General features: G+C 64.5%; 5 protein-coding genes across 9 annotated transcripts; 1 reads left to right on the top strand and 4 right to left on the bottom strand.

Annotated features, from left to right (window-relative positions):
- Positions 1-244: 244 nt before the first annotated feature.
- On the top strand, positions 245-1,718 carry NHP2 (NHP2 ribonucleoprotein). Its single transcript, XM_052816578.1, has 4 exons — positions 245-470; positions 554-623; positions 691-796; positions 1,454-1,718. Exons 1-4 carry the CDS (start codon positions 320-322, stop codon positions 1,577-1,579), a joined length of 453 nt encoding a protein of 150 aa, XP_052672538.1. The 5' UTR covers positions 245-319; the 3' UTR covers positions 1,580-1,718.
- Positions 1,719-2,274: 556 nt separating this feature from the next.
- On the bottom strand, positions 2,275-7,806 carry N4BP3 (NEDD4 binding protein 3). 2 transcript variants are annotated; one of them, XM_052772064.1, is made up of 5 exons: positions 7,668-7,806; positions 5,339-5,782; positions 4,562-5,116; positions 4,071-4,328; positions 2,275-3,844 (listed from the first exon to the last, which is right to left on the bottom strand). In XM_052772064.1, exons 2-5 carry the CDS (start codon positions 5,750-5,752, stop codon positions 3,272-3,274), a joined length of 1,800 nt encoding a protein of 599 aa, XP_052628024.1. In that variant the 5' UTR covers positions 5,753-5,782; positions 7,668-7,806; the 3' UTR covers positions 2,275-3,271. The 2 variants fall into 2 exon arrangements, with proteins under 2 accessions (XP_052628024.1, XP_052628025.1); XM_052772065.1 differs by lacking the exon at positions 7,668-7,806 and adding an exon at positions 6,808-7,316.
- Positions 7,807-12,479: 4,673 nt separating this feature from the next.
- B4GALT7 (beta-1,4-galactosyltransferase 7) lies at positions 12,480-15,306 on the bottom strand. The gene is made up of 6 exons (XM_052772092.1): positions 15,188-15,306; positions 14,711-15,067; positions 13,777-14,002; positions 13,449-13,532; positions 13,166-13,270; positions 12,480-12,988 (listed from the first exon to the last, which is right to left on the bottom strand). The coding sequence occupies exons 1-6, from the start codon at positions 15,232-15,234 to the stop codon at positions 12,833-12,835; spliced, it is 975 nt and encodes a 324-aa protein (XP_052628052.1). The 5' UTR covers positions 15,235-15,306; the 3' UTR covers positions 12,480-12,832.
- A 736-nt stretch (positions 15,307-16,042) lies between these two features.
- On the bottom strand, positions 16,043-19,489 carry LMAN2 (lectin, mannose binding 2). The gene is made up of 8 exons (XM_052772074.1): positions 19,313-19,489; positions 19,109-19,227; positions 18,887-19,004; positions 18,517-18,596; positions 17,220-17,381; positions 16,906-17,020; positions 16,457-16,576; positions 16,043-16,312 (listed from the first exon to the last, which is right to left on the bottom strand). The coding sequence occupies exons 1-8, from the start codon at positions 19,452-19,454 to the stop codon at positions 16,152-16,154; spliced, it is 1,017 nt and encodes a 338-aa protein (XP_052628034.1). The 5' UTR covers positions 19,455-19,489; the 3' UTR covers positions 16,043-16,151.
- A 543-nt stretch (positions 19,490-20,032) lies between these two features.
- Positions 20,033-23,195, bottom strand: LOC128155053 (ADP-ribosylation factor-like protein 3). 4 transcript variants are annotated; one of them, XM_052816542.1, is made up of 6 exons: positions 23,013-23,195; positions 22,510-22,698; positions 22,306-22,422; positions 22,080-22,130; positions 21,097-21,282; positions 20,033-20,998 (listed from the first exon to the last, which is right to left on the bottom strand). In XM_052816542.1, the coding sequence occupies exons 1-6, from the start codon at positions 23,178-23,180 to the stop codon at positions 20,951-20,953; spliced, it is 759 nt and encodes a 252-aa protein (XP_052672502.1). In that variant the 5' UTR covers positions 23,181-23,195; the 3' UTR covers positions 20,033-20,950. The 4 variants fall into 4 exon arrangements, with proteins under 4 accessions (XP_052672502.1, XP_052672503.1, XP_052672504.1 ...); XM_052816543.1 differs by having other exon boundaries at positions 22,510-22,680; XM_052816544.1 differs by having other exon boundaries at positions 22,510-22,653.
- Positions 23,196-23,658: the final 463 nt, after the last annotated feature.

Raw genomic sequence — 23,658 nt, 5'->3', positions numbered from 1 at the left:
CGCCCGCCGGGAAGGCCAGCGCCAGCCGCACCCCAGTAAAGGCCCCTGTTGAAAGCTTGTCCCCGCGTGTTTGACACCCCGGCCCGGGGTGGAGGGCGGCGGGGAGGGAGCCGCGGGGCCTGGGGCTGCGGGGGAGCCGCGGCAGGAGGCCCGGAGGCCGCGGGGAAGGGGCGGGAAGGCGCCGCTCGCCATTGGCCGGCGTGGTGGGCGGGTAACGCCAGAGGGGGTTGCCGATTGGCTGGCAGGGGCCTGGCGGCCGGTAGTTTCCACTGGTGGGTAGCGCGTGCCCCGGAAGCGGAAGCGGTGGCGGCGCTCGGCCATGGCGCGGGAGAAGCAGACGGAGGCGGCGGCGGAGGCGGAGGGAACTCCCGAGCGCTCGTACCGGGAGCAGCTCGACTACCTGAACCCCATCGCGCAGCCCCTCGCCTCCCGCAAGCTGACGCGCAAGCTCTACAAGTGCATCAGGAAAGGTCTGGCTAGTACCGGGGCAGCGGCTTGGTGGGGGCCGGGCCGGGCCGGGCGGGACTCCCCTCACGGTGTGCTTCTCCTGCAGCGGCCAAGCACAAGCAGATCCGTCGTGGCGTGAAGGAGGTTCAGAAGTTCATCAACAAAGGCGAGAAGGGGTAAGCGCTGCCCCGGCCCGGCCCCGCTGCCGGGGGCCCGGCCACTGACACGGGCTTTCCCCTGCAGGATCACGGTGCTGGCCGGCGACACGCTGCCTATCGATGTGTACTGCCACATCCCCATCATGTGCGAGGACAGGAGCCTCCCCTACGCATACGTCCCTTCCAAATCGGTAAGGGGCTGGGGCTGCCCAGTGAGACGGAACCCGGCAGGCAGCACCCGGGGAGGCACGGGTCTGGTGCCTGAGTGAAGCACCCGGTGCTTGTCCCTAGCCAGGGACAAACGGTCACGGCTCAGGTGTAGGAGTGTGGAACACTGTGGGACCGCAGAACCCTTTGCCCATGTCGAGTCTCTGCAGCAGCTGGGGCGGGAGCTCACTAGGATGGAGCCAGAACATGTTTTCCCCTTATTCGTGAGCTGGGATCCAGCTGCTTGCAGAATTGAGACGCTGGCCAAGGTGTGGTGCTGGTGGGACATCCTCCCTTTTGTAAACTGCAAGTTGTGGCGGGGGGGTCAGTGTCTTTGGGACTTCACCCCGGTGCAGGCAGCTCTGCAGACCCGGGCTCCCCACCCTGGGTAGGGAGTACAGCAGGTGAAGTGTGTGCCAGCCCCCTGTGGCATGTGCCAGCCCAGCACTTCACTTCCAGGGCATAGGAGACAAACTGGTAAAAGGGTTCTTAAACCCTGGAGGGCTTGAGGGGCTGGCAGAGACATCTTCCCTGCGTTAGACTGGGGCATGAAGCATGCTGGCTGGGTGTCAGGCCTCCCCTCTGGGGGGGACCTGGCACCCCACAGCCCCCCCACCTACATTCTCGCTCTGTTCCCGCAGGACCTGGGAGCCGCGGCTGGCTCGAAGCGCCCGACCTGCGTGATCATGATCAAGCCCCACGAGGAGTACCAGGAGACCTACGATGAGTGCTTGGAGGAGGTGGGGGCCCTTCCCTTGCCCCTGTGAAGGGCTGGCGGCAGGTCCTCCTCCTCCCCCTGCCCGTGAGGCTCTCCCCCCGTGTTTGCGGGGATGCTGCCGAGGGCACTGACCGGGGGAATGGGGGTCAGCGCTGCGGGGTTGAATAAACGTGTCTGGGGGGTTTGTAGGACGCGGTCCCGGCACTCTGTACTGGGGGGGGGGGGGGGGGCTGGCACGGCCGGGGGTCCGCCGCGCCGCCAGGGGGCGTCCGCGCTGCGGGCCGCGGGGGAGGAGCGGGAAGACATCCATTGTCGGGGGGCGGGGCGAGTGCGGGATGGACCACTGCCGCGGGGGGGCGGGGTGTACGTCCGGGCCTCGTTGGGCCGGGTTAAACCATTAGGGGGGAGGGGGGGGTGACGCCTGTCCCGGCGGCAGCGCCCCGGGGCCAGTCCGCCCGCCCCCGCGGGGCCCAGCCGGTCGCGCAGGCCCCGGCCCTGCCGTGACTCAGCCCGCTGCAATGCCCCGACTGGTTGTACCGCCAGCCCCGGGCCGCCTCCCTCCCCGACGCGGCGGCTCCCCGGCAGCCCGGATGGGCGCGGGAAGCGCAGAGGGAGGCGGCCCCGCTGCCCCCTCCCCGGGCACCGCAGGGCCCAGGCCAGCCCGCACCTCCCTTGTGTGGTGGAGAGCCCCGGTAACCCCCTCCCCTGTCCCCCGCCGCGCTGGAGGACAGCAAAGGCAGAGGCCAGAAGAACGCAATCCGGGTTTATTGCAGGAAAGGCCGAGGAGAGCTGTGCTGGGCCCGGCCTTCACGTGGCTCTGCTGTTACAGGCGTGGAGCCGGCCTCCTTCCAGCGCCTCTCGACCAGGTCTCCCCTAGCACTGGCCCAGCTCCTCAGCTACCCGTTGCCCACCCTGGGAGGGGTGATGGGACACCCCAGCCTCTTCCCCAGCTTGGGGAGCATGCCAGCCCCCTGCCCACAAGCCCCAGTCCTCTTTCCCCTCCCCAAAGGCCTCCCAGTGCTGCAGGGCACCAGGTTCCCATCCCTCCTCGCACAAGGCACTCACCCCTCTCAGCTCAAGGGCTCGCTACAGGGAAGCTGCATTGACCACCCTCCATTGCAGAGCAACCCCAATACTGGTGACATGGAAAGCCCCAACAGAGGTGCTGAGGCAGCTGCCCCCTCTCCCAGCAGTACCAGCACTTGTCAGGCTTTTCTCCTCTGCCTTCCCAGTGGCACCAACACAGACCGGTGCAGCCACAGGGCACCGCCACACCACCAGCTCCCGGACCCAGCTGACAGGGCAGCTACTGTGAGCAGCAGCTGGAACCCCCACAGCAAGGCAGCAGGGTTGGGGACAGGGCTTGACCCTCTCCTTAGCAAGACACTAAGTTACTGGGTTGTAGGGAACAGGGGTGGCAGAGCAGGAGGGACAGGGAACGTCTCACAGGGCGCTTGGTTTCTGCCCCCATGGCAGAAGGAATCGTGGGGCAAACGCTCCTGGAGTCAGAGCATGGGGCACATGCAAGACCCCCACCCTGGCATAGATGACCCCCCACTCTGCAGAGACACCCCCCCCCAGAAGGTCCTGAAGAGCTGCAAGAAGGAAAAGCTCCCTTGTCGCAGTGAGTCCTTCTCCCCAGGGCAGTGCCGAGCGGCTGGTCCTTGTGCAGACCCTGAGATTGTCCCATTGCAGCAGCAAGAGACCTTCCCCCTTCACAGTCCCACCAGCATCCTGCCGCTCAGATCTTCGAGGACTCCACCCGCTCAATCCACGGCGAGTCGGCCCCGATGTCCCTGGGCTCCGACCGCAGCTGCCGCAGCTCCCGCTCCAGCGCCTGGCTCCGGTGGTACATCTCCATATAGCTGGCCTGGAGCTCCCGCTGGTACCGCAGCACCTTCTCCTTCTCCTCCTGCCAGGTTTTCCTCTCCAGCTCAAAGTTCACAGCCTGCAGCTGGCCCTGGCGCCGCTCCCGCAGCAGCTCTGCCCACAGCCACTCCACCTGCCGCTCCAGGGGCTCCGCCGTGTCGCTGTGAAGGCCCCGGCACTTGGAGTCATCAGTTTCGCAGCCAGGGAAGTCCTGGCACGCCGGCATGGGGTCGTCGCCCAGTGGCAGCGAGGCGCCAGGCTCCGGGGGGCTCTGGAAGGAGTCTGCCAGTTGTGCCAGCTGGGAGTCCCTGGCCTGGACCTCCGCCTTGGCCTCCCGCAGCTGTGTCTTCAGGCTGAAGATCTCACCCAGCTTCTGAGCCATCTCCTCCTGGGTGTCCCGGAGCTGTTGCTTCAGCAGGGAGATCTCCGCTGCCTTCTGGCACACCTGCAGGGCACAAGTGAGCAGTGAGGAAGGGTTGGAGGAGCAGGACCCCAGGGGTGGCAGCACCCCAGGTTGTCACCACAGCATCCCTGGGAGACCAGGAGCATCACACCTGACTTGTTCCCCCTGTCCTGCAGCCATGAGTGACACCAGAGCAGGGAAGCACTGCCCCCATCCCTGGCTCCATGGCCAGGAGGGTGGCAACAGGGAGGGAAGGAAGGGGACTCACCTCCCACTTGGTCTCCTCCAGCTTGGGGCTGACGCGCTCGCCCTGAGACTGCCGGAGTTTGGGCTCCTCGCACTGGCACTGCTGCATGCTCAGCTCCTCCTGCAGCCGCTTCTTCTCCTGCTGTGCCTTGTAGAGCTGCAGCTGCAGCGCCCGCTGCCCGCGCTGCGCCTGCTGTGTCACCTGCTGCAGCCGGGCCATGTACATCTGCTTCAGATCCTCCAGCTCGTCCAGCCACAGCCGCTGCTTGTCCTCAAACACCTGCCAGCACAGTGAGGGTGCTGGTGAGGGTCTGTAGCCTGCCCCTATGTGGGGCAGCCCCAGGGAAGGATCCCATAAGGTCCTGTGATATTGGGTCCTCCCACGCTTGGACATTCCCAGCCCATCGCCCAGGATGGCAGGACAGCAGCTCCTTCACCACTCCTTCCACCCAGGCACCGCTGCCCCACACCCCTGCCTGGGGCACCCAGCGCAGCCCCAGCCCCACAGCTCACCTGCGTGAAGGGGTCTTCGGTCTCGCTAAGGCTCCTCTTGAGCTGCCGCAGCTCTCCTCCCGTCTCCTGCAGCCGGTCCTCCAGCTGCTTCACCGCGTCCTCCAGCGAGTAGGTGAACTCATAGGGTGGCGGGGGCTCCCCGGGGCTCTGCAGCCGGCTCAGCGTGGCCATGCTTTTGCAGGACAGGGGCGCCTTCTCAGGGGCCAGGGGGTCTCTGGGGCTCCGGGAGACCCTGTCCAAGGAGCCCCCGATATGGTTGATGTGGCCCATGGAGGCGCTGAACTGGCTCTGGGCAGGCTTGAGGCGGGAGCCATAGGAAGGGAAGCTCTGGATGGAGTTGTGGCTGGAGTCAGAGGCCTCATCCAGGCTGATGGCGTGGAGCAGGTGGGTGCGGAGCGGGCCGTGCTGCGAGGCCGCCGTGCTGCTCTGCGACAGCAGCGTGTGCAGGCTCCCGTTGCTCTTGGACAGCTTCTGCCCCTTGGACGAGGACAGGCCCTGCATGGAGACCAGCCCCTTCCCGGCTACCGCCTTGAAGGCTGAGGGCCTGATACGGCACTGAAAAACAAGAACAGGGTCAGGATGAGCCCAACAGCCCCCACCAGCACACACAGGTGCCCCAAGCCAGGGAGAACCCGCTCACCACCAGCCCTGTATCCCTGGACATCCTCAAATCCCCACATCCCATCCTGGGCATGGACTGTTCTGCTCCACCCCCATCGTCTCGCAGACAGATTTTGGGGCCCAGCATGGCAGCTGCAGCCGCAGCCACAGCCTCACCTTGTCGAAGCGGCCCCTCTCAGGCAGGGAGCTCTTGGAGAAGTCGGCCCCACGGTGATGCTCACGGGAGCAGCGCTCGGGGGACCGGTTCTCACGGTCACTCTCATAGTCCCGCTTGTAGCAGGCGCCCGACGTCTGGTGCTTCCGCTCTGACCGCGTCTCCTTCTTGGCCCCGTGCAGGTAGCCGAAGAGCTCCCGCTGGCTCGGCCCCTTCCGCAGCAAGCCGTCGGGCTGCCGAAGCCCCCGCGAGCCCCCCAGCTGGGCCCGCAGCTCCAGGGGGGACAGATCCTGCTTCTCCACCAGGCTGCCCACGCTGCCCATGCTGCCAACGACACGGACGGGCTCCGAGGAGAGGTAGGTGCTGAGGACTCGGGTGTCGGGCTCACAGGTCACAGGACCCTGTGCTGCTGCCATGGAGAATTAGAGAAAAGCCCGGTACCAGCACTGCCGAAGGAGAGACAAAGTCAGCAACGCCAGGCAGCCGGGACTTCGAGCCCCCCTGGCACCCCCTTTCCCAGCTGGCCCCAAGGACCAACATGGGCTCCTGGTGCTGGGAGGGACCCACCAGGTCCCGGGCAGCTCCCCAAGGGACCCGGGAGCCGAGCGAGCAGGGCACCGCCGTACAGCATGCACCGGACAAGCTGCGGCGTGGCAGGGGCTCCCTCCTGCTGCCCCCCCCCATGGCGGAGCGCCTCCCTCCCACACCCAGCCCCACCTCCCGCCCGCGGCCGGGGCTGCCACCAAAACAGGCACCTGCCGCCCAGCCAGGCAGGCGAGTTCAGGAGCCGGCAGCACCTGCCTGGGCCTGGCGCCAGCCCCGGCCCGGCGGCACCGAGCCACGCCACCGGGACCTCGGGGTCTGGACACGCTCCAGAGACCTCCCCGAAATGACCCTGGGGATGCCCGGTCCTGGGGTCGTTGGCTCAGCCTCCCTAGGGCGCGCAGGGGACAGGCATCTCTCCTGCCCCACGGGGAGGCTTCCCGCACGGCATGGGCTCCTGCACCATGCAGGGCGAGTTCCCAAGCCCTCCCTGCAGCCCCACTCCATCCGCAGGCACTCCCACCTCAACACCGGGCAGGGACGAGGTGGCCACAGCCCAGCTGCTGCGTGCGTGCGTGCAGGGGACCCCGTGGCCGGACACGGCGGGAGGGCGGCGGGAAGGGGCAGGATGCGGACGGGACAATGCAGCTTCCTGCGCAGGTGGCCAGGGGAGGAAGGATGCGAGGATGCCTTCGGCCTCGGCTCCCCAGCACCAGGGAGGGGGGACGACGGCCCTCACGGCCCTTCGCGGGCAGCCCCGGCAGAGGGGACACAGCGAGCGCGGCAGGGGCCAGACTGAGCCCCCATCGCAGCTCCCAGCCTCGCCGAGGGCTCGCGGGCCAGGTTACACCCAGGAAGCTGCCCTGGTTCTCAGCACCACGCGCCGGGTAAACAAACACCCCGCTTTTAATTGCTGCCACGCACAAACCTGTCTGACAGCTCCCGGCCTGCGCTGTCACCTCCCTCCGTGAGCCCAGCACCAGCTCTGGGCATCGGCACCCCACAAAGGGCGGCAGCGATGGACCCTCGGGGAGGGTCCGGGCTGCCTGCGGTGCCAGCGGGTGCGCACAGGGATGGGGGACATGGATGTCCCCGTGGGGGGAAGCTCGCAGCATCCAGCCCCCGGCACTGGGGCATCCGCCGGGATCAGCTCGGCCGAGCCCCGCAGCGGCTCCTCCCGGCACAGTCGGCCGAGGAAGTAGGTCAGGTTGTGGGAGGTTTTGGGAAGCGCCGGGGGAGCCCGAAGGTGTCCTGCCTGCGGCGGCAAGGGTGTCACCCCCCAGGCGGCAAAACACCGGTCCGGCCAGCCTGGCTCCTTCCCGCGGTGGCGGACGAGATCTGATCCCAACCCCAGCCGTGCCCCCGTCGAGCCCTGCCCGGGCAGGATACGGCCACAAACCCTTTCCCGTCCCCTCCGGGTGTGAACCCGGGGGGGGGCTGCGGGAGAGGGGGGTGCTGCGGGGAGGCGGGCGCGGAGAACCCGCGCCCGCCTCCCCGCAGCCCACCCCCGGAGCCCGGCCGGAATTTCCGGCACGGAGAAGGCAGAGGGGGAGGTCGGTCCCCGGGGCCGGGCCCGGGCGAGCGCGCTACAGCCGGGGACAAAGCACCGCAGGGCGGAGAGCACCGGCGGGAGGGGAGGGGCTCACCGGGGGCCGCACCGGGAGGAGCACCGAGGCTCACCGGGGGGGGCGTACCGGAGCGCACCGGGGAAGCGCACCGGGGAAGCGCACCGGAGCTCGCCGGGCGGGGGGGGGGACGGGGACGGCGGCGCACCGGGCCCGCACTCACCATGCCGGCGGCGCGGCGATCCCGCTCGGCTCCTCTCCCCGCTGCTTCCCTCGCCGTGTTTGAACGCGCCCCTCGGCCGCGGCCGCGCGGGCAGCGGGCGGAGCCGGCACCGGCAAATCGCGGCGCGGAGGCGGGCGGCGGCGGCGGGGAGGGGCGGGGGAAGGAGGAGGAGGAGGAGGAGGAGGAAGAAGAAGAAGAAGAAGGGGGGCGGCCCGGCCGTGCCCACCGGCGGGGCGGGGCAGGGCGGTGTCCGGGGCGGGCTGGCTGCGCGCAGCGCCGAGCACCCCTTGCGCAAACCCCCGGCGCGAGGAGACCCCCCCGCTAAACCCCTCAGTTACAGGCCCGGGACCGGCAGCAGCCGGCTACCGGTGGCCCTCACCGTGGCGGGGGGGGCCGGTAGAAGCAGGCCGTATCGCCCACCCCGGGCGCAGGCTGGGCCGCCGGGGCAGGGGAGAAGCATTTTGGTCAGCCTCGTTGGCCACACCAAGTGCCTGCGGAGGGGAGAGGGTTTTTGGCTCCGTGGGACACTCTCTGCACCCTCCTCTTGCAGGACAGCCCCTTGTCCTCCCCCCCACTACAGCACCCACGGGTGGGCCGGCACCACTGGAGGTGCCTGTGCTGTACAGCTCGCTCCACAGGCCGTGGCACGCCACGGAGGGCATGGAGTAACCCTGTGGGGCTGCCACCCGGCCCAGTGCCTGGCCTGGCACTGGTGAAACACGGCACACTTCATGCCTCTGAATCAGCCCTGCCACATCCTGGCTAGAAGCCGGTTTTGTCACTCGCCACCCCTGCAGCGTGCCAGGCACAGGGAGCAGGGATCCCGGCACGGGGCAGACCTGGTCACCAGGCATCCCGGCCTCCTCAGGGAGCGGGACACCTGCAGCAGCCCTGCTCGGTCTCCACGGTAGCCCGTGCATGGTGCCCATCTCTCCCTGTGGAGGGATCGCACCCACACTGTCCCCAGCTGGGGTTCGGGGACGTGTGTATCTGGTGTGCTCGCGCACCAGGGCCCTGCTCGCTGCCAGCCCCCCCCGCCGCACACCAGAGTCCTCAAGCTGTGCTGCCAGTGCTCACCCACACACACACACTGTCCCCGGTCCCTGCTCGCCAGGCTCACATGCTTGCATTATCCTAGGTGCGGTGCCAAGGCACGCAACTGCTCCCTCCGTCCCCGGCCTCCCTGTTCCCCACAGCTCCTTTTCACCACCTGGCTGCACGCCGGAGCGGCAGCACACGTGGCCTCTGAAAAGGGGGGCCCTTTGCAACGGTGCCATTTCCCATCCTGCTGGCACCAGGAATGCATCTGAAATGCCCTGGCCCTCTGCCTGGAGCTCAGCCACAAATGGGGCACTCCCGGCAGCCCGTGGGGACAGGCATATGCCTGCGGCAGCAGGCAGCAACAGCATCCCACCAGGGCCTCAGTCTGGGCAAGGTTGCAGTGATGCTGGGCTGACTTCAGTGGGTGCTGGTCACAGCCGCACCCCTCCTTCCCGTCTGCCCCGTTTCCTGCCACCACATCTCCACCCCAGGCTGTGCTCCCCCGAGTACATCTCCCTGGGATGGCAGCTCCTGCATGGCCCTGGGCTTGGTCCTGCCTGGGACACTCCGGTGGCCAGGGATGCCCTGTTCTCTGGGCAGAGATGCTCCTGCCTCCCATCAGCTTTTCCCCAGCCCACTCTCTCCACACGCCTCATCCCCCCGGTCTCCTTCCCACATCATGATACTACAGCAATTTCATGTGGCCACCAGCAAACCACTCTGGGCACCGCCCGGTTTAAAACAACCTGACAATAAAAGCCAGCCGATTGCTGTGCCCCCGCACAGCCTCGCTGACAGCAATTTGGGCCCCAGAAGGGGGGTCACAGAGGGGCAGGGCTGGGACTCCACAGGCTGTCTCTGCCCCCAAGCATCCTGACCCCCTCCTCAGGGTTGCTGAGAGCATGGGAGCACCAGGAGGCCTCACAGCTCAGCTCCACGGGGCTCCCGGGACAGCAGGCAGGGTGTTATCCATCTGCAGAAAGGCGATGGGGAAAAAAACCTCATCCCCTCCCGCTGGGCCATTGCTAATAATGAAGCGCGTGGGGGGGGAACAGAGCTGAGCGACCTCCAAGTCACATTCAGGGCTATAAAAGGAAGCTGGGTCTCCAGCACGGTGCCTCTTCCATAAAAGCAACCAGAGGATGAGGGGGCTGCGAGCAGAGCTGAGAAATAGCTGCCAGGCAGCGGGAGAGGAGCCTTTAGCGCTGAGCAAAGTGTGAGGTGCACATATGCTTCTGTTTCTGCACATCTACATCTTCATGAAACCTGCCCGAAACTGTGTCATCTATTTTGAACAGCGCGGAGAAATACTTTGATCTGCCTCCGCTAGCCCTGGCTCCGGTTCAGGCACCGGTAAATGACTGGCATACAGGTGGCCAATCCCAAAACCTGCATGATGGAGAGACAGGAGTAGGGCTCCTGGGCCAACATCTCCCTCCAGCTGACCGCAGCGAGGGACGTGACAGGTCCCGGGAACACCTCCAGAGCACTGCACCGTGTGTCCAAGCCTACCTGCAATCTTTGTGCCAGATACCAGTGCTGCTTTGGTGCTGCTAGGCTGAAGAGGCTGTTGGGAGCTCTTGGGCAGCGCGTCTCCACATTGCCCTGGGGCGAGGACAGGCCTCGAGCTGGGGAGGAGGACACGCTGGGCCTGCCTGTGCCTTGGATGATGCAAAGCAGCATGGCCTGATCCTCACCGCCCTGCACCGCCACCTCAACCTCTTCCTCGGGAGGCAGCCCCCCTTGCATCCCAGTCCGCAGAGCTCCGGACTCCTCACCCAGCTCAGGAACAGCACGGAGAGCAGACAGCACCAAATCTCTCCAGATGCCCCATCCTGCTGCCCCTACACAGTACACAACCCCCACACTTGGCTCTGATGCTTTTGCCTCCCTCATCCCGGCGCTCCTCCCCAGAGATGCCACATCCCCAGGACCACTTGTCTTCCCAGGATGGTGACAGCTTCTGTCTGGGGACATCTGCAGGCACCCGGCAAAGTGACCACTCCAGGAAGCGCCAGGCAGGGGACAAGGACAGAAGGGGGCCAGGAAACGCGGAGGGCCTGGTGCCAGCGCTGGTGATGGGGCTGAATGGAGGGGTACCGGCTGCTCGGCTGGGTCTGCCCAGCTTGAGGAGGCAGCAGCACCCAAAACGCATGCCAAGACCCCAGAGCCAGCACAGTACAGTCCCACACATGGCACGGTCTGTGAGCCAGCCCTAGCACCCTCCGCTCTGGAGCGGCACAGCACCATTTCACCCAACAGCCCGAGCAAGCAGCCAGGCCAGGCTGGTGATGGTGGACAGGAGCTCAGCGCTGGTAACGGTCTCCCTTGAGAGTCGGCGGGCATCTCTGCCACCCCTCGACAGACCAGGGTGAGCGGCAGCACCCTAGAGGTCACAGCGCCTGTTCGCTCCCAGCACAAGCGGGCACAGACCAGGCGCTGCTCCACGGTTGCTGGTCCCACCTGGGGCTTGAAAGCCAGGTCCCAAGCAAGGCATGCGGCCCCCCTGCCCAGCTCTACACATCCCACTTGCCAGCAAAAGGTGCTGTTGTGGCTGATTTCTACCAACCCCAAACAACTGTCAGCCCCCAGGGCCCTTCCTCACCTGTTGGGACATGACCAGCTTCCCCACCTCCTGGGTCCAGCACTGCAGAGCACGCAGGAATGTTCCCAGCAGCCAGAGGAGGACACTCACCTCCTCCTCCTCCTCGTGTCTCCTGTCCCAGGGTGCTCTCCCAGCACACAGCATCAGTGCTGCTGCCACCTTCCATGGGCTGCTCTTGCTCTGACAGTAGCGGGTCCCCAGGTCACCGCATGGGTTGGGCTCCTGGGGACCCAGGGTTTGCAGGGTGCATCTGCCTGGTCACCTCCTGCTCACAAGCACCCCAAGGCTGCACAGCCCTTTGCCCCGTCACCTTCCCCAAGCTGTTCACTGACCCAGACAAGCCACATCCACAGCAGGGGGCTTGAGCCAACAGCAGGTCCCACTAGCAGCGAGGGACCAGCACTGTGATACCCTCAGCAAGTAACTACCCCCTGTCCTGCTGGAAGGGGCAGCCCAGGCCCTTGTCCTGCCACGACATGGGAGAAACCGGCCTGGCGGCAAAGCAGGGCCGGGGCAGCTAGAGCAAGTGGGTGAGCAGCCTGGCCCCACCACAGCCTTGCCTCTCCCTCATCAACCCAAACTCTCCTGTTCCCACCTCCAAGGAAAGCGTCCCAGCCCCTGCCTCGCCCAGGGAAGCTCTTGCTCCCCTCGACTCAGGTGGGTTAGAGGCAACCATCCTAATTCCTGCACTTCACCTCACCAGCACTGCGGTTCTTCCCAGGACACCTCATACAGCGCCAGAGCAGATCCCAGTTGCCCTCAGGGCTGCTGGGGGGAAAGCAGGCTCTCCAACCCCCCTGAAAAGTCTGAGGCACCACATGCCACAGAAGGCAGGCAAGGAAAGGAGCAGCTCAGCCAGAACTCTCCTCCGTACTCCACAGAGGGAAGTCCTGGGCTACCTCAACTGCTGACATCCCGCAAAGCTGCAGATGCTGGAGCTTGGGGCACAGCTCAACCACAACCACTTCCTGCAATGAGGTGACCACAGCACAGCCCTGGGGGTACCTGGCAGCTGAAACACAGGCACCATCTCACTCGGTGCCTGTTTCAGACTGGCTTGGCCTCCAGACCAGAGCAGATCGCCTGTCCAGACAGAGCGTAGCCAGGGCCAAGCCAGAAACAGGTACGCTGAAGCCAGTAAGGTGAAAGGAGCAGGAAAAAGGAGCTGCACGGCACAGCCCAGGGCATTCACAGCTCACAGGTGCCCTGATAGTTCTTTATTGTCCTCTGAGCTAGGTGGCAGGTCAGCCATGTCCAGCACAGGAAAATTGCCTCCTGCACCTGCCCTGGGACACAGCACCAGCGTCCGCAGCGACGCCACCGAGTCCCACTCTTGGCCTCTTCTGTTGGTCCCAGCAAAGCCCGGTTCCTGGTTCTCGGCCTTTTCTGTTTCTCTGTGTCTCGCCAGCACCACCATGCTCGTCTGCTGCAAAAATCCTGCCTGCTCCCAGCAGCTTGGCGGCAGCCCCGTCGTCTTGGCACAAGCACAGCGCGCACAACTGGCACACGGGAGACGGGCTCAGCCAAACGTGCACCAAGGGGTCTCGCTTGTGTCACAGTCCAGCAAGATATTAAGGACGGTGCAAGGGGCTCCTGCCACACTCAGAGCTGTCCGTGACTCAATTCGGTACCTCACGTTGTTCAGACCTCCCTCCCGATCCACCTTAAACTGTTCCTGAGGAAGAGAAAGACCATTCAGCCCACACTGGCTTCCAGCAGAGAAGGAAGCACCCAGTGCCCAGGGAGGGAGCGCAGAGCTGGCAGGGGAGGACATGAGCAAGGTGGGCTCAGAGCACGTGGTGATCACAACCCAAATCTCCTGTGGTTCCCCTTGACCACACTGAGGTCTCACCTGCTTCTGTGCAGCAATGCGCTTCTGGTCTCTCTTCCTCCAAGCTGGGTCGTGCAGGTGCTGGAAAGTCTCGTATCCAGTTGTGATTCCAGAGGGACGGCGAACCTGGAAGGAGAGCAAAGCTTCTGTAAAGCTACCGGAAAACTTGCTGCGCCTACTATTGGAGCGGGGAGCGCAGAAGGTCTGCCTTCCCCAACTCCTGACCTGGGCAGCTACAGCCGGGGGCCAGGTGGGGAGATACTAAGGGCAATTTCAACCTAGGAGGCCATGGAGCACCCCTTACCTGGAGACCGGCTCCTTTGATACGTCGATAAAACTCATCATCCTCCCGTCCCCAGCCCCAGAAACGGTTGGACATGCCGTTGCACTGGAACGAGAGGGGCACCGTACCAGCCAAGGTCCAGTCCAGCACAACTCCACGCGCCACAGAGGAGCAGACGCCAGCATCGCAAGCCCTGAGCACCAGCAGAGCCTCCCCTCTCCTGTCCCCCAACCATTTTAACTCCCTTCCCCCCTTCCCAAGCGTGGAGCACAAAACGTACAACTGTCCACCAAGACAATATCATAGCCCCGGCCCCAAACTGGCTGGGACATCCTACACACACACTTACCATCTCATAGTGCTGCTTGGTGAGCAGCAGGATGCCGCCCACATAGGTCTTATAGTGGTAGAGCGGGTGCAGCTCTGGGGATGCAACGTGGAAGGGCCCTGCCTCCGGGAAGCTGTAGTCCAGCTGCTCGTTGAGGGGCAGGAGATCGACGTCATGCATCGCAATGTAGTCGGTGTCGTTGCCGCTCTCCAGGAAGCCCACATTGATCAGGGATGCCCTGTTAAACCTGCCGTGGGACCGGGGAGTCTCAGAGCCACGCACAGCAGCCACCGTCCCTTCACGTCCCTCTCCCGTGCTCCTCAATGCTAGGTGTTCAACTGGTCCCCAAATGGGGACACACACAAAGACAGTGTTCCCTGTCTCCACAGTGCCGGGTGCCGTGGCTGTCCATCCTGAAGCTGCACCCCTGCTTCTCCCTACGCAGGCAGCACATGCTGACCCTGATGGCGATGGGCAGGGGTTTGGCCACTGCAGACCCCAAGGGGCTACAGCAAGCACCGTCCTGCCTGAGGCCGGCTGGGGAGCTCCACAGCACCCACCGGGGCTGCAGGCAGGTACTGGACAGCGAGCAGGGGCTGAGCGACAGCATTTCCAAACCGCCCACAGTATTTCTTTGAATTTCACCATCCCCAGACGTTTGCTGCTATAGACCTGTGACACTGAGGAGAAAGCTGAAGTATCTGCGGGTAGATAATTCTCCTCTTGCTTAGGAAGAGAGAAGCAAAGTATCATTTTGTCCTTCTATAAGCTCTAGAGTGAGTAAATTTGGGCAGAGCATCACGGCCCAGCCCTGACTCCCCCTTGCCCAGGCCCTACACTTCTCCACACCGCCAGAGGCAAGCGGGAGACCCTCTCAGCAGGGACAAAGTTTTGGAGAAGGGCCCCCTCGCTCCCTTTTTCTGCCGGGCTTCGCCGCGGCGAGGGAAGACGCTACCTGAAATGATCCACCTGGTTGAGGACGAAGATGTGATGGCGGATCCTCTTCTTGCTCAGGAAGCGGTGCATGTAGGGCACGAAGGCCAGCAGCTCCTCGAAGCGCTCTCGGAAGGGGACGAGCAGCGCCAGGCGGTGGGGACCCCACGACGGCTCGTCCTCCGCCGGCAGGAGGGGGGCCTGGGGCGGGCAGGGCTGGCGGGGAGCCCCCCGGCTCTGCCCGCCGCCGGGAACCGGCCCCTCACCCGAGCAGCTGAGCTGGAGCCAGAGCAGCGAGGCGAAGCCCAGGAGCAGCGCCAGGAAGAACAGCGGGAAGACGGAGAACCTGCCGGGCAGCAGGCCCAGGAGCGGCGGGGACCTGGGGCACAGCGGGCGGGGGTCAGCGGCCGGCGGGGACCCCCCGAGCCCCACCACACCCCCCCCCACACCCCGCACCCACACACACGCGCGCACCCCCGCCCGCTGTCGCCCCGCTCACCCGCCGCCGCGCAGGCGGAGCGCGGCCCTGCGGCGGGCCGGGCCCATGGCGCTCGGCCGGCCCCCGCCACCCGGCCCCGCCGCGGGACACGCTGGCTGCGCCCCGCCGCTAACACCGCCCGCCCCCCCCCCCCCCCCCCCCCCCCCCCCCCGCCGGAAACACGGCCCGGCCCCGCCGTTCCGCTCCGCTCCCTTCCGCCCGGCGGGGCGGGCCGGGGGCGGGACCGGGCCTGCGGGGACACACACGCCCCCCACACACGCCCCGCCGGCCGGGGCCTCGCCTCCTCCGGGAACCCCCCCTCCGAAACCTCCGGGACAGCCCCTGTTCCTTGGCGTGTGTCCCGTCCCCCCCTCACCGTGAACACGCCCCCCCCCCCCCCCCCAATTCCTCTGGGGCCCTCCGGGGATTCCTCCCCCCCCCCTCCAAGGACAACCCACCACCAAGCTCGGACACCCCCCCCGGGGGCAACAACACCCCCCCCAGCCCAGCCCCAACACCCAAAGACACCCCCACCCCCCCAGCTCTCTCCTATCCCCCAGCCCACCCGCAAGCAGAGCCCCCCTTTTCCCACCCCAGACAGAGCCAGAGCCGCAGGTGGTGTCAGTCCTTTAATGCCCCACTCAGCCCCCTCCCCACAGCCCCCTTACATTCACACCCGCCGCTACTCGCCCTCCCCCCCCCTCCCCCCACAGGCAGCACGGCAGGTCTCGTCTGGCGGGGGGAGCGCTGGAAAAACAGGGGAAAGACCTCCAGGCTCCCGCACCGCAGCCCTGGGGGCCCCAGCAGGCATCGCCCCCCTCGGTCCAAGCCACAGGACACCAAGGGCCAGGCAGGGGTCACAGCCAAACAGACAGATAAGAAAATACTTCTGATAGTTCTCAGAAACAGCTTTTAGAAACCACAGTTTTTACAGCTCCCCATAGAAAAGATGGGTTTGGGCACAGGCCACGGCCCAGGGCTTCTGCTAGTAGAAACGCTTGTTCCGCTCCTGGCGTTTCTGGAAGACCACAGCTCCCACCACAGCGCAGACGATGATGCCCAGCAGCGCGCAGAGCAGGAGCAAGAACACCTTCCAGCCTGTCAGAGGCCCGCTTCGGAAATTCCCCGTCGGGTCATCCACATTGTCTGCAAGGATAAGAACAGCTACAGAGACCGACCCAACCTCGGCTCCTGCGGGGTCTCGCAGGGTGTCAACAGGTCTGACGCCTTTCAACAGGCCTTTAAGAGTCCCAGTCCTCCACTGAAGGTTTCCAAAGCCCAGAGACTCACCTTTGGGTGATTTAAGGAGGCTGACACTGGGCTCAATCTTCGTCCAGTCAACAGTCTCATCTTCTAGAGGGTGCTCCACCATGAGCTGGAATAGCTTCATCGAGATAATGTCGTGATTGTCTGGGAAACAACCATCAGCACCAAACACTGTCAGAAGCTCCGAGAGACGTCCACGCACTCAGAGCTCCCCTAGGACCGTGCTCTGCCAGGTCCAGGTCTCCTTCCCTCTCAAGCCACCCTCACACCCCCAGGTATCAAACTGCAATTTGAGATGTTCCTTAGCTCTCAGATGCCTCCTTTCCCAGGCCACGTGTCCCTACCCAAGAGGTTTTCAAGAGACCGGTGAACAATTCAGGGAAAGGAAGCCATTGAAGCCATCCAATGCATCCACAGTGTTATAGTCCAAGCTCCAAATAGCATGTGTTCCTGTGAGCAAAGCCCCCTCTCACCAGACAAGTCTCCAGTGCCAGCAGAAGCACCAAAGAAGTAGCCGGTTGGCAGCTGCACCCCTGCAATGTCAATGCAGTTCTTCCATTCATTCTTGTCTTCCACGTCGGTCATCACCTGTAAAGACCAAGGGAGCATCACACCAGGAACACGCACTGCCGTCCTCCCCCACCTGCAACTCTTTTGGAGCTGGAGGTGCAGGAGAAGCAGGAAAGCCATCTCCACGTCACCTACTGACACAGCAACACCTGCCCCTCAGCACTGCCCCATCTAACATGCGAGAGACACCCTGCAGAAGGTGTCCGCCACATCTCACCGTGAGACGACCTCGGGAGTACCGAATTGCCAGGAAAGTGTCGTGATTCTGGTTCCGAAGGTCAGCAGTGCACCCCGCCAGCTCTGTCCAGCGCCCGTCCTTACTGTGGTCGTACGTCAGGGAGCCGTTGTTCACCATCGCAGAGATATAGGGGAACACGCGCTGCAGGGAGGAGAGCACTGCTGCTTTCAGTCTGCAGGACCCTTCGAGCTGCAGACCAAGAGCCACCATCCCCTGCCTGGTCAGAAGCCTCAGCAAGAGGAGGATCTCAGCCAGGCATGGCAACAGAGCCACGGCTTTGCTGCATAGTCAGGCACAGAGAGCAGAACAATGAAATCAAGGCTTATGTTCTGCAGAAAGCTGCTTCTAAACCGAGTGAGAGCTTGTTCTAGCTAAAGCAGAGTAGCCATTGCTGACTTGTATCAAGACTCGCCCTGAGCCCACACCATATGGCACGGCCAGGGCAACGAGACCACCCCAAACTTACAGCGTAAGCACCAGACCGGGTAAGAAGTGTAAGAACAGAGCACAGGACCCAGAACGGGCAGAAGTCTCACATAAGCAGCATAACCACACTCAGGACTTCACAGTCAGTAGATTACATACACCAGGAGAGGACAAGTGGAGGCAAGAATTCACCTCCCAGTGAGCATCAAGACAACAGGGAGATGGGTCATTTCCAGGTGCTTTATGACTTAAGTATCACGTTTTTGGTGCAATAGATCTCACTAGCACAGTTACATTTCTCACTGTGCTGCAACAAGATCCACAAACACAGAGCAGGACAGAAGAAAAGGACCACCAGTCCCCACTGGACTGACCTGTATTTCAGCCACAGGGAATTCTGGAGCAAGCAGCCAGCCCAGGAGTTTCTCTTTTAGAGACACTCAGGTTACAAACAGAGAATAAGGCCAAAAACAACACGGAATGAGCAACCAAAGCACAGAGAAGTTCAGGAAAACACGCTCAAGATGAATATACTCTTAGGCTGGTTCCTCTAACTTTACTTAATAGGTGGTGCATAGTTTACACCAGCCCTGTGCCACACTCTCACGCAGAGGGGGAAAGGCCTTAGAAACATTTGTGTAGTCAACAATAGCAGAAGATGGAGCAAGGACCTTCTTGTCTCCATTAATGCATGTACAAACTCTTGCCTTTACCAGCTCCCATGACAGGAAGAGCAGCCCACTCTCATGTAAGGAGAGGCTTTTCCTCGGTCCGGGTGTGAAGCACTCAGAGCACAAAGCCAAGAGGAAACAACCTCCTCGGCACTGAACAAGGTCCCCGAACTACTCACCTCTGTTGCTTCATCGTTGGGATACGTATCAAGGAAAATAGCCAGTCCGTGGAAGTTGTCCTTGCTGCCAAAGACAGGACCTGGAGCAGGGCAGAACATTGGAAACAGAAGGCTCTTAGAATTTCTGCTCAGACTTCTATTGAAAAGAGCTGTAAGAGCTGTTTATTGCCAGGCAGATGACTGAGGGCGCCTGCTCTCAGGGCACAACGCGCCATCCCGATCTAGTGAAACCAGACAGAGGGGAGCTCAAACACCCTCCCTGGCGAGAAACCGTCCAGGGCAGGGGCAGCAACCCGGGCTGCCCCAGGGCACAGGTGAGTGCTGACAGGGCCTCAGCCCGGCCAGGCAGCCCCCCAGCTGCGCACCGTACCTGGCACCAGCCGCTCCTGCGTGTACCACAGCGCCAGGCCGTCCCCGTGCAGGTTCTTCTTGCCGGCTCCGTGGATCTTGAAGTGGACGTGGAGCTCCCAGTCCTTGAGGAAGCAGGGCTGCGCGGAGAGACCGCCCAGCAGCTTCAGGCCAAGAGCCGGGAGAGGCGATGGGGCCGCTCCGGGCCCCCCGCCCCCCCACCGGTCTCCCCCCGGGCTCTCACCACGCGGTTCCAGATGGAGCCCTCCCGGCTGCGCTCGTCGGGCGTCAGGCGGACGTACTGGCTGGTGACCATGGTGCTGCCCTGGAAGTCCCACAGCGGCATCGCGGCGGAGCCCGCGCCTGCAAAGCGGCAGAGAGAGAGCGCGGCTCAGCCCGGGCCGCCGCGGGGCGTCCGCCCGTCCCGCCCGCCCGGCCCCGCGCTCACCCTGATACGGCTTCATCAGCGAGTGCTCTCGCTTCAGGTGCTCACTGTTGCCATCCGTGAGCTCAGCGGGCGCCGGGCGCGGCCCGGCCACCGCCAACAGCAGCGCCGCCGCCGCCAGCAGCCCGCCCGCACCCGCCGCCATCCTCCGCTTCCGCCTTCCCGGCGCGCCGCTCCCGCCCTCAGCCCCCGCCCGAGAACGGCAGCCCCCGCCACCAATCAGAAGCCCGCACACCACCGCGTACACGCCTCCGCGGGTAAACGTCACTCCTGCCCGCCTATGGCAGAGAAGGGGGCGGAGCCAGAGAGGCACGCAGCCGTGCTTTGGGCGGGGGCGGTTGGGAGGGGGAGGAGGAGCGGCAGAGCGCCTCCCGGCGTGCACTGCGCGGCGGCGGCGCGCAGCATGCCGGGAGCTGTAGTCCGCGCTCCCTCCTCGTGCCAGTCACGTGCGCGCGGGAACGTGCGCGGCTCGTGCCGCCCGCGGGACACGTGACCCGCTCCGGCGGCGCTGACTGACGCGGCGGTCCCCGGCAGCCTGTCGCCATGGCAACGCTACACAAGATGGCGCCAGGCGTTAGGGACGGGGCTCGGCCCCGGCCCCGGCCCGCCCGGGGGTCCCGGCCCCGGGAACGGCCCCGGCCCGGGGCCCCGCAGGCCTCGCCGGGCCGCAGAGCGGCGGGGCGGGGAGCAGCGCTGTCCCAGCACCGCGGGAAGGACTGGCCGAGGCAGCGCGGAGGTCACAGGCAGCTTTATTGAGGGCCGCCTGCAGGCAGGCAGGGCTGCAGCCCAGGGCCTGGCACAGCGCAAGGCTCCCAGCCCCGCTGCGGCTTGCCTCCCACCCGTCCCCAGAGGCGCGGGCGCTCAGCCACGGAGCTGCATCTTCCAGTCCTCAGGATGGGCATCTTCGGCGGGGCGACAGAAGCCCCAGCTCGGGTGCATTTAGGACAATGCGCTTCCCAGGGGCTCTTGCAGAGCAGCCCCTCTTGGTGGCATGCGCAGCGTGGCTGCAACCAAGGCTGTCAGCAGGCAATGAAACACCTCCATTGGTGACTGCCCAGCCAGGTCCTCTCTGTGTCTTTGTGCTTGTCCCAGGTCCCGTGCACACGTGGGAGCTCCTCTGGCCAGCAAAAGATACTGAACTGAGGCTTTCCGAAGCCAGCTGCTGTGGCTGGGGCAGCACCAGTCACATCCTATGGGAGCAGAGAGGAATACACACCATTTGCTTGGCTGTAAGTGCCATGTCTGAGGGTGTAGCCAGTGGCGCCGTGGGGTGCCCAGTGTGCCCTGGGCAGTGCGTGCGTTCCAGCAGCCTCTGCGGAGTGTGCCAGAAGTGTGGATGGACAAGTCCTGAGCAGGTTCTCATTCTGGAGGTGTGCAAGCCCTTGACACAGTGGGATGTGTGCTTCCCTCCAACAGCACGGGGGCTACAGGAGGGTTGGAGGGTATGAGGAGCCCGTGGAAGCCCAGGAGGCCCGGAGAAGGGAAGCCAACTGATAGTGAAAGACTGGGTGGGAAGCCCATCTGAGCATGGCAGTCTGAGGCTCAGGGCTCAGCCGAGCCTTTGGGGGCAGTCTAGGGACCAGGGGGGTTGGCCATGGCTTAGGGACCTGCAGCTCAGTCTTGTCTGGTACTTTGCAACTCTCACTTCTTCCTGTTCATGATCTGGCTGGAAATCCAGTTCATCCCATCCTGGAGGGAAGAGAGATATGTGAGCACAGGCCCAAGAGCATGGCAGGTTCTTGGGTCCTCTCCCACCTCTGCAGAGCCCGCAAGGCCCTCATCTCTACCTGCACTCCTTCCCCAGACAAGGCTGAGCAGGCCTGGATCTGCCATTCCCGGTCCCGGTAGGTGTGGAGGCTCAGCCCTTCTGCAATTTCAGCTGCAGGTGCTGCAGTCACTAGGTCCTGCTTGTTGGCAAACACCAGCAGTGGGACCCCCGTGAGGGACTCCTCCTCGGTGAGCTCTGCCAGCTCCTGCCAAGAGAGAACCATCTCCCAGGGCTGCTGCCTGCTGCTGCCCTCCTCTGTGGAGCTGCCGGACTGCTTGCCTGAGCTGCCCAGGGCGGGCTGGGGCACCTCGGTCCCCCGAAGTGCCTCACTCCCCTCTCTCTGGTGCTGTCATTGCAACCAAAGAAGCTGTGAGGTGTCGACATCCCGAAGGAGAAACATGCACCCCTGAAGCTCCATCTGCCCTGAAGAGAACGTGGGACTCGCACAGTACTACCTGAGGGCTGAAGCACTCCAGACACCGAGAGCCTGGGGCAAAGGGCAGCTACAGGAGGCTGCTGTCAGGCCTGTGCTGTCTGGCACACCCACGCCGCCGTCTGGTGCCAGTACAGCCGAGACTGGCACTCGGAGTCTCACCTTCCCCTCTCCGGCTTCATTCTCAGGGTTTGTAACTCTGAATTCGCTACTCGTAAACCTTTGCTTGGTCATATTGCTAACCTGGTGCTGGGGAGGTGGCAGGAGGGCTGGTGACCGAGGGGTCGCTTTCACCAGGGGCAGAGTTACCCCTGTGCCGGGTACCCCTGGGGCATCGCACCTGGCTTGGGGGGAGCTGCTGGGCACGGATCTGCCACAGAGTGGGGTGGCTCTGCGTGCTGAGGCTCTGATCACGAACCCTTCCCACATAGCTCCGGGGACAGCTTGGCCCCCGCACCAGCACTGCCCCACGATAAAGAGCAGCCTCGCTCCCTGCTCCAGTCTTCAAAGAGCTGGTGCCAGCTGGTGCCCCAGGACCCCACCCCCACCCCCCACTGGACCCCTCATACCTGCCCTGTCTCCTCGAAACGCTTCTGGTCTGCGCTGTCAATAACATAAATCTGCCATGGGGACAAAACAGACAGTCAGCAGCTCCTCCTTGCCCAGCTGCACGGCCCACTGCCTTTTGCAGGGGCCACATGCCTCTGCTGGGGTACGAGGTACAGAGCCCCACACAGAGGGCACGGGTCTCCACGCATGGGGCTGTGGGGGGCTGCGGGTGGCGGCCCCACTCACCAGCAGGTCTGTGCTGCCCAGATACTTCTTCCAGTACGGGCGGATGGAGCGCTGCCCCCCGATATCCCAGACGTTTAGCTTGAAGCCATGCGAGTGGACGCTCTTTATGTTGAAGCCCTGCGCAGAGACACAAACCCCGGCATCACCCAAGGGAAGGGTAGGACCTGCCGCCCTCCCGCTGCCCTGGCCCCCAGCAGCACCTACCTGGGTGGGGGTGATGGTGCTGACCTCCTCGGACGCCAGGCGTTTCAGCAGCGTGGTCTTCCCCGCATTGTCCAGCCCCAGCAAGACAATGCGGAGCTCCTGCTCTGGGGAACCCTTCAGCCTCTGGATGACGGAGAGCAGCCCCTGGGGGCACGGGGTGCTGGGGGAGCCCTGCAGGGTGCCGGGTCGCTGCAGAGCACCGTCATTTCGGAGAGGGGAGCTGGGCGCGCTGTTGGCCATGGGTACCCTGTGTCTATGGGCTGAGCTAGCGCCAGGGCTTGGCTCCCAAGGTGTCCAGGCTCAGGGTGGTCCCGTGGCAGATCTGCCCAGCCCCAATCCCCCCCCCAAGGTGTGTTGTCCCTGCCAGGTCCTGGGTGTGCTGGGGGGACAAGCCCAGGGTATAGCCCTGGTCCTGCTCTGCCAGGCTGCTTGACACCGCAGCCGGGAGCTGGTGCCGGCACACCCACCCTGGTGCAGGCAGGTTGTCACTGGATCCCACTTACCTTCTGCACATCACCCATGGTCTGGGAGTCGCTCTGGCCTGCAGCACACCTGGGGAGCTGCCCGGGGCTTGTCCCGGGGTCCCGCCAGCAGCTGCGTGTCTGGCAGGCACCCCATCCCTGGGAGAGGAAGAGGATTACGGGCTCCAGAATTAGCTGCTGTTTCTCCATTTACCCGCAGCATTAAATAATGCCCTCGGCAAATCCCCCAGCCAGCTGTCGCCCCGCCGTCGCCCACCCCCAGGGATAAGCCAGGTCCCGCCGGGCTGGGGCTCTGAGGCACAGGGTGTCCCCTCTCCCCACAGGGCCAGGCTCCAGCTCAGGGATGGCAGCACAGAAGGAGGATGCGGAACCCAGGCAGCACGGGCATCACCGCAGGCAGAGCACGGTGGTGGGATGGAACCGTGCAGCCGGTGTCTGATGCCGGGAGAGGCACTGCAGCCCCAGCCTCTGAAGGGGGATGCTGCCTGCTGCCCAGGCAGTGGAGGCAGGCCACAGGCACGGTTGTGTCCTGGTGCGCAGGGCTGGCACGGCTTCCCGTGCGAGGGCTGATGCCTCAGCACATCCCTGGTCCCCACATCCCAAGCAGGGTGAGGTGACACCAGCACCCACCAGCTGCCCCCTTGGGGCATGGCAGGAGCTAATGCTG

The sequence above is a fragment of the Harpia harpyja genome, chromosome 20 (genome assembly GCF_026419915.1).
Source record: "Harpia harpyja isolate bHarHar1 chromosome 20, bHarHar1 primary haplotype, whole genome shotgun sequence".
In the NCBI taxonomy this organism is placed as follows: Eukaryota; Metazoa; Chordata; class Aves; order Accipitriformes; family Accipitridae; genus Harpia; species Harpia harpyja.
This window is presented reverse-complemented; position numbering and strand designations above follow the sequence as displayed.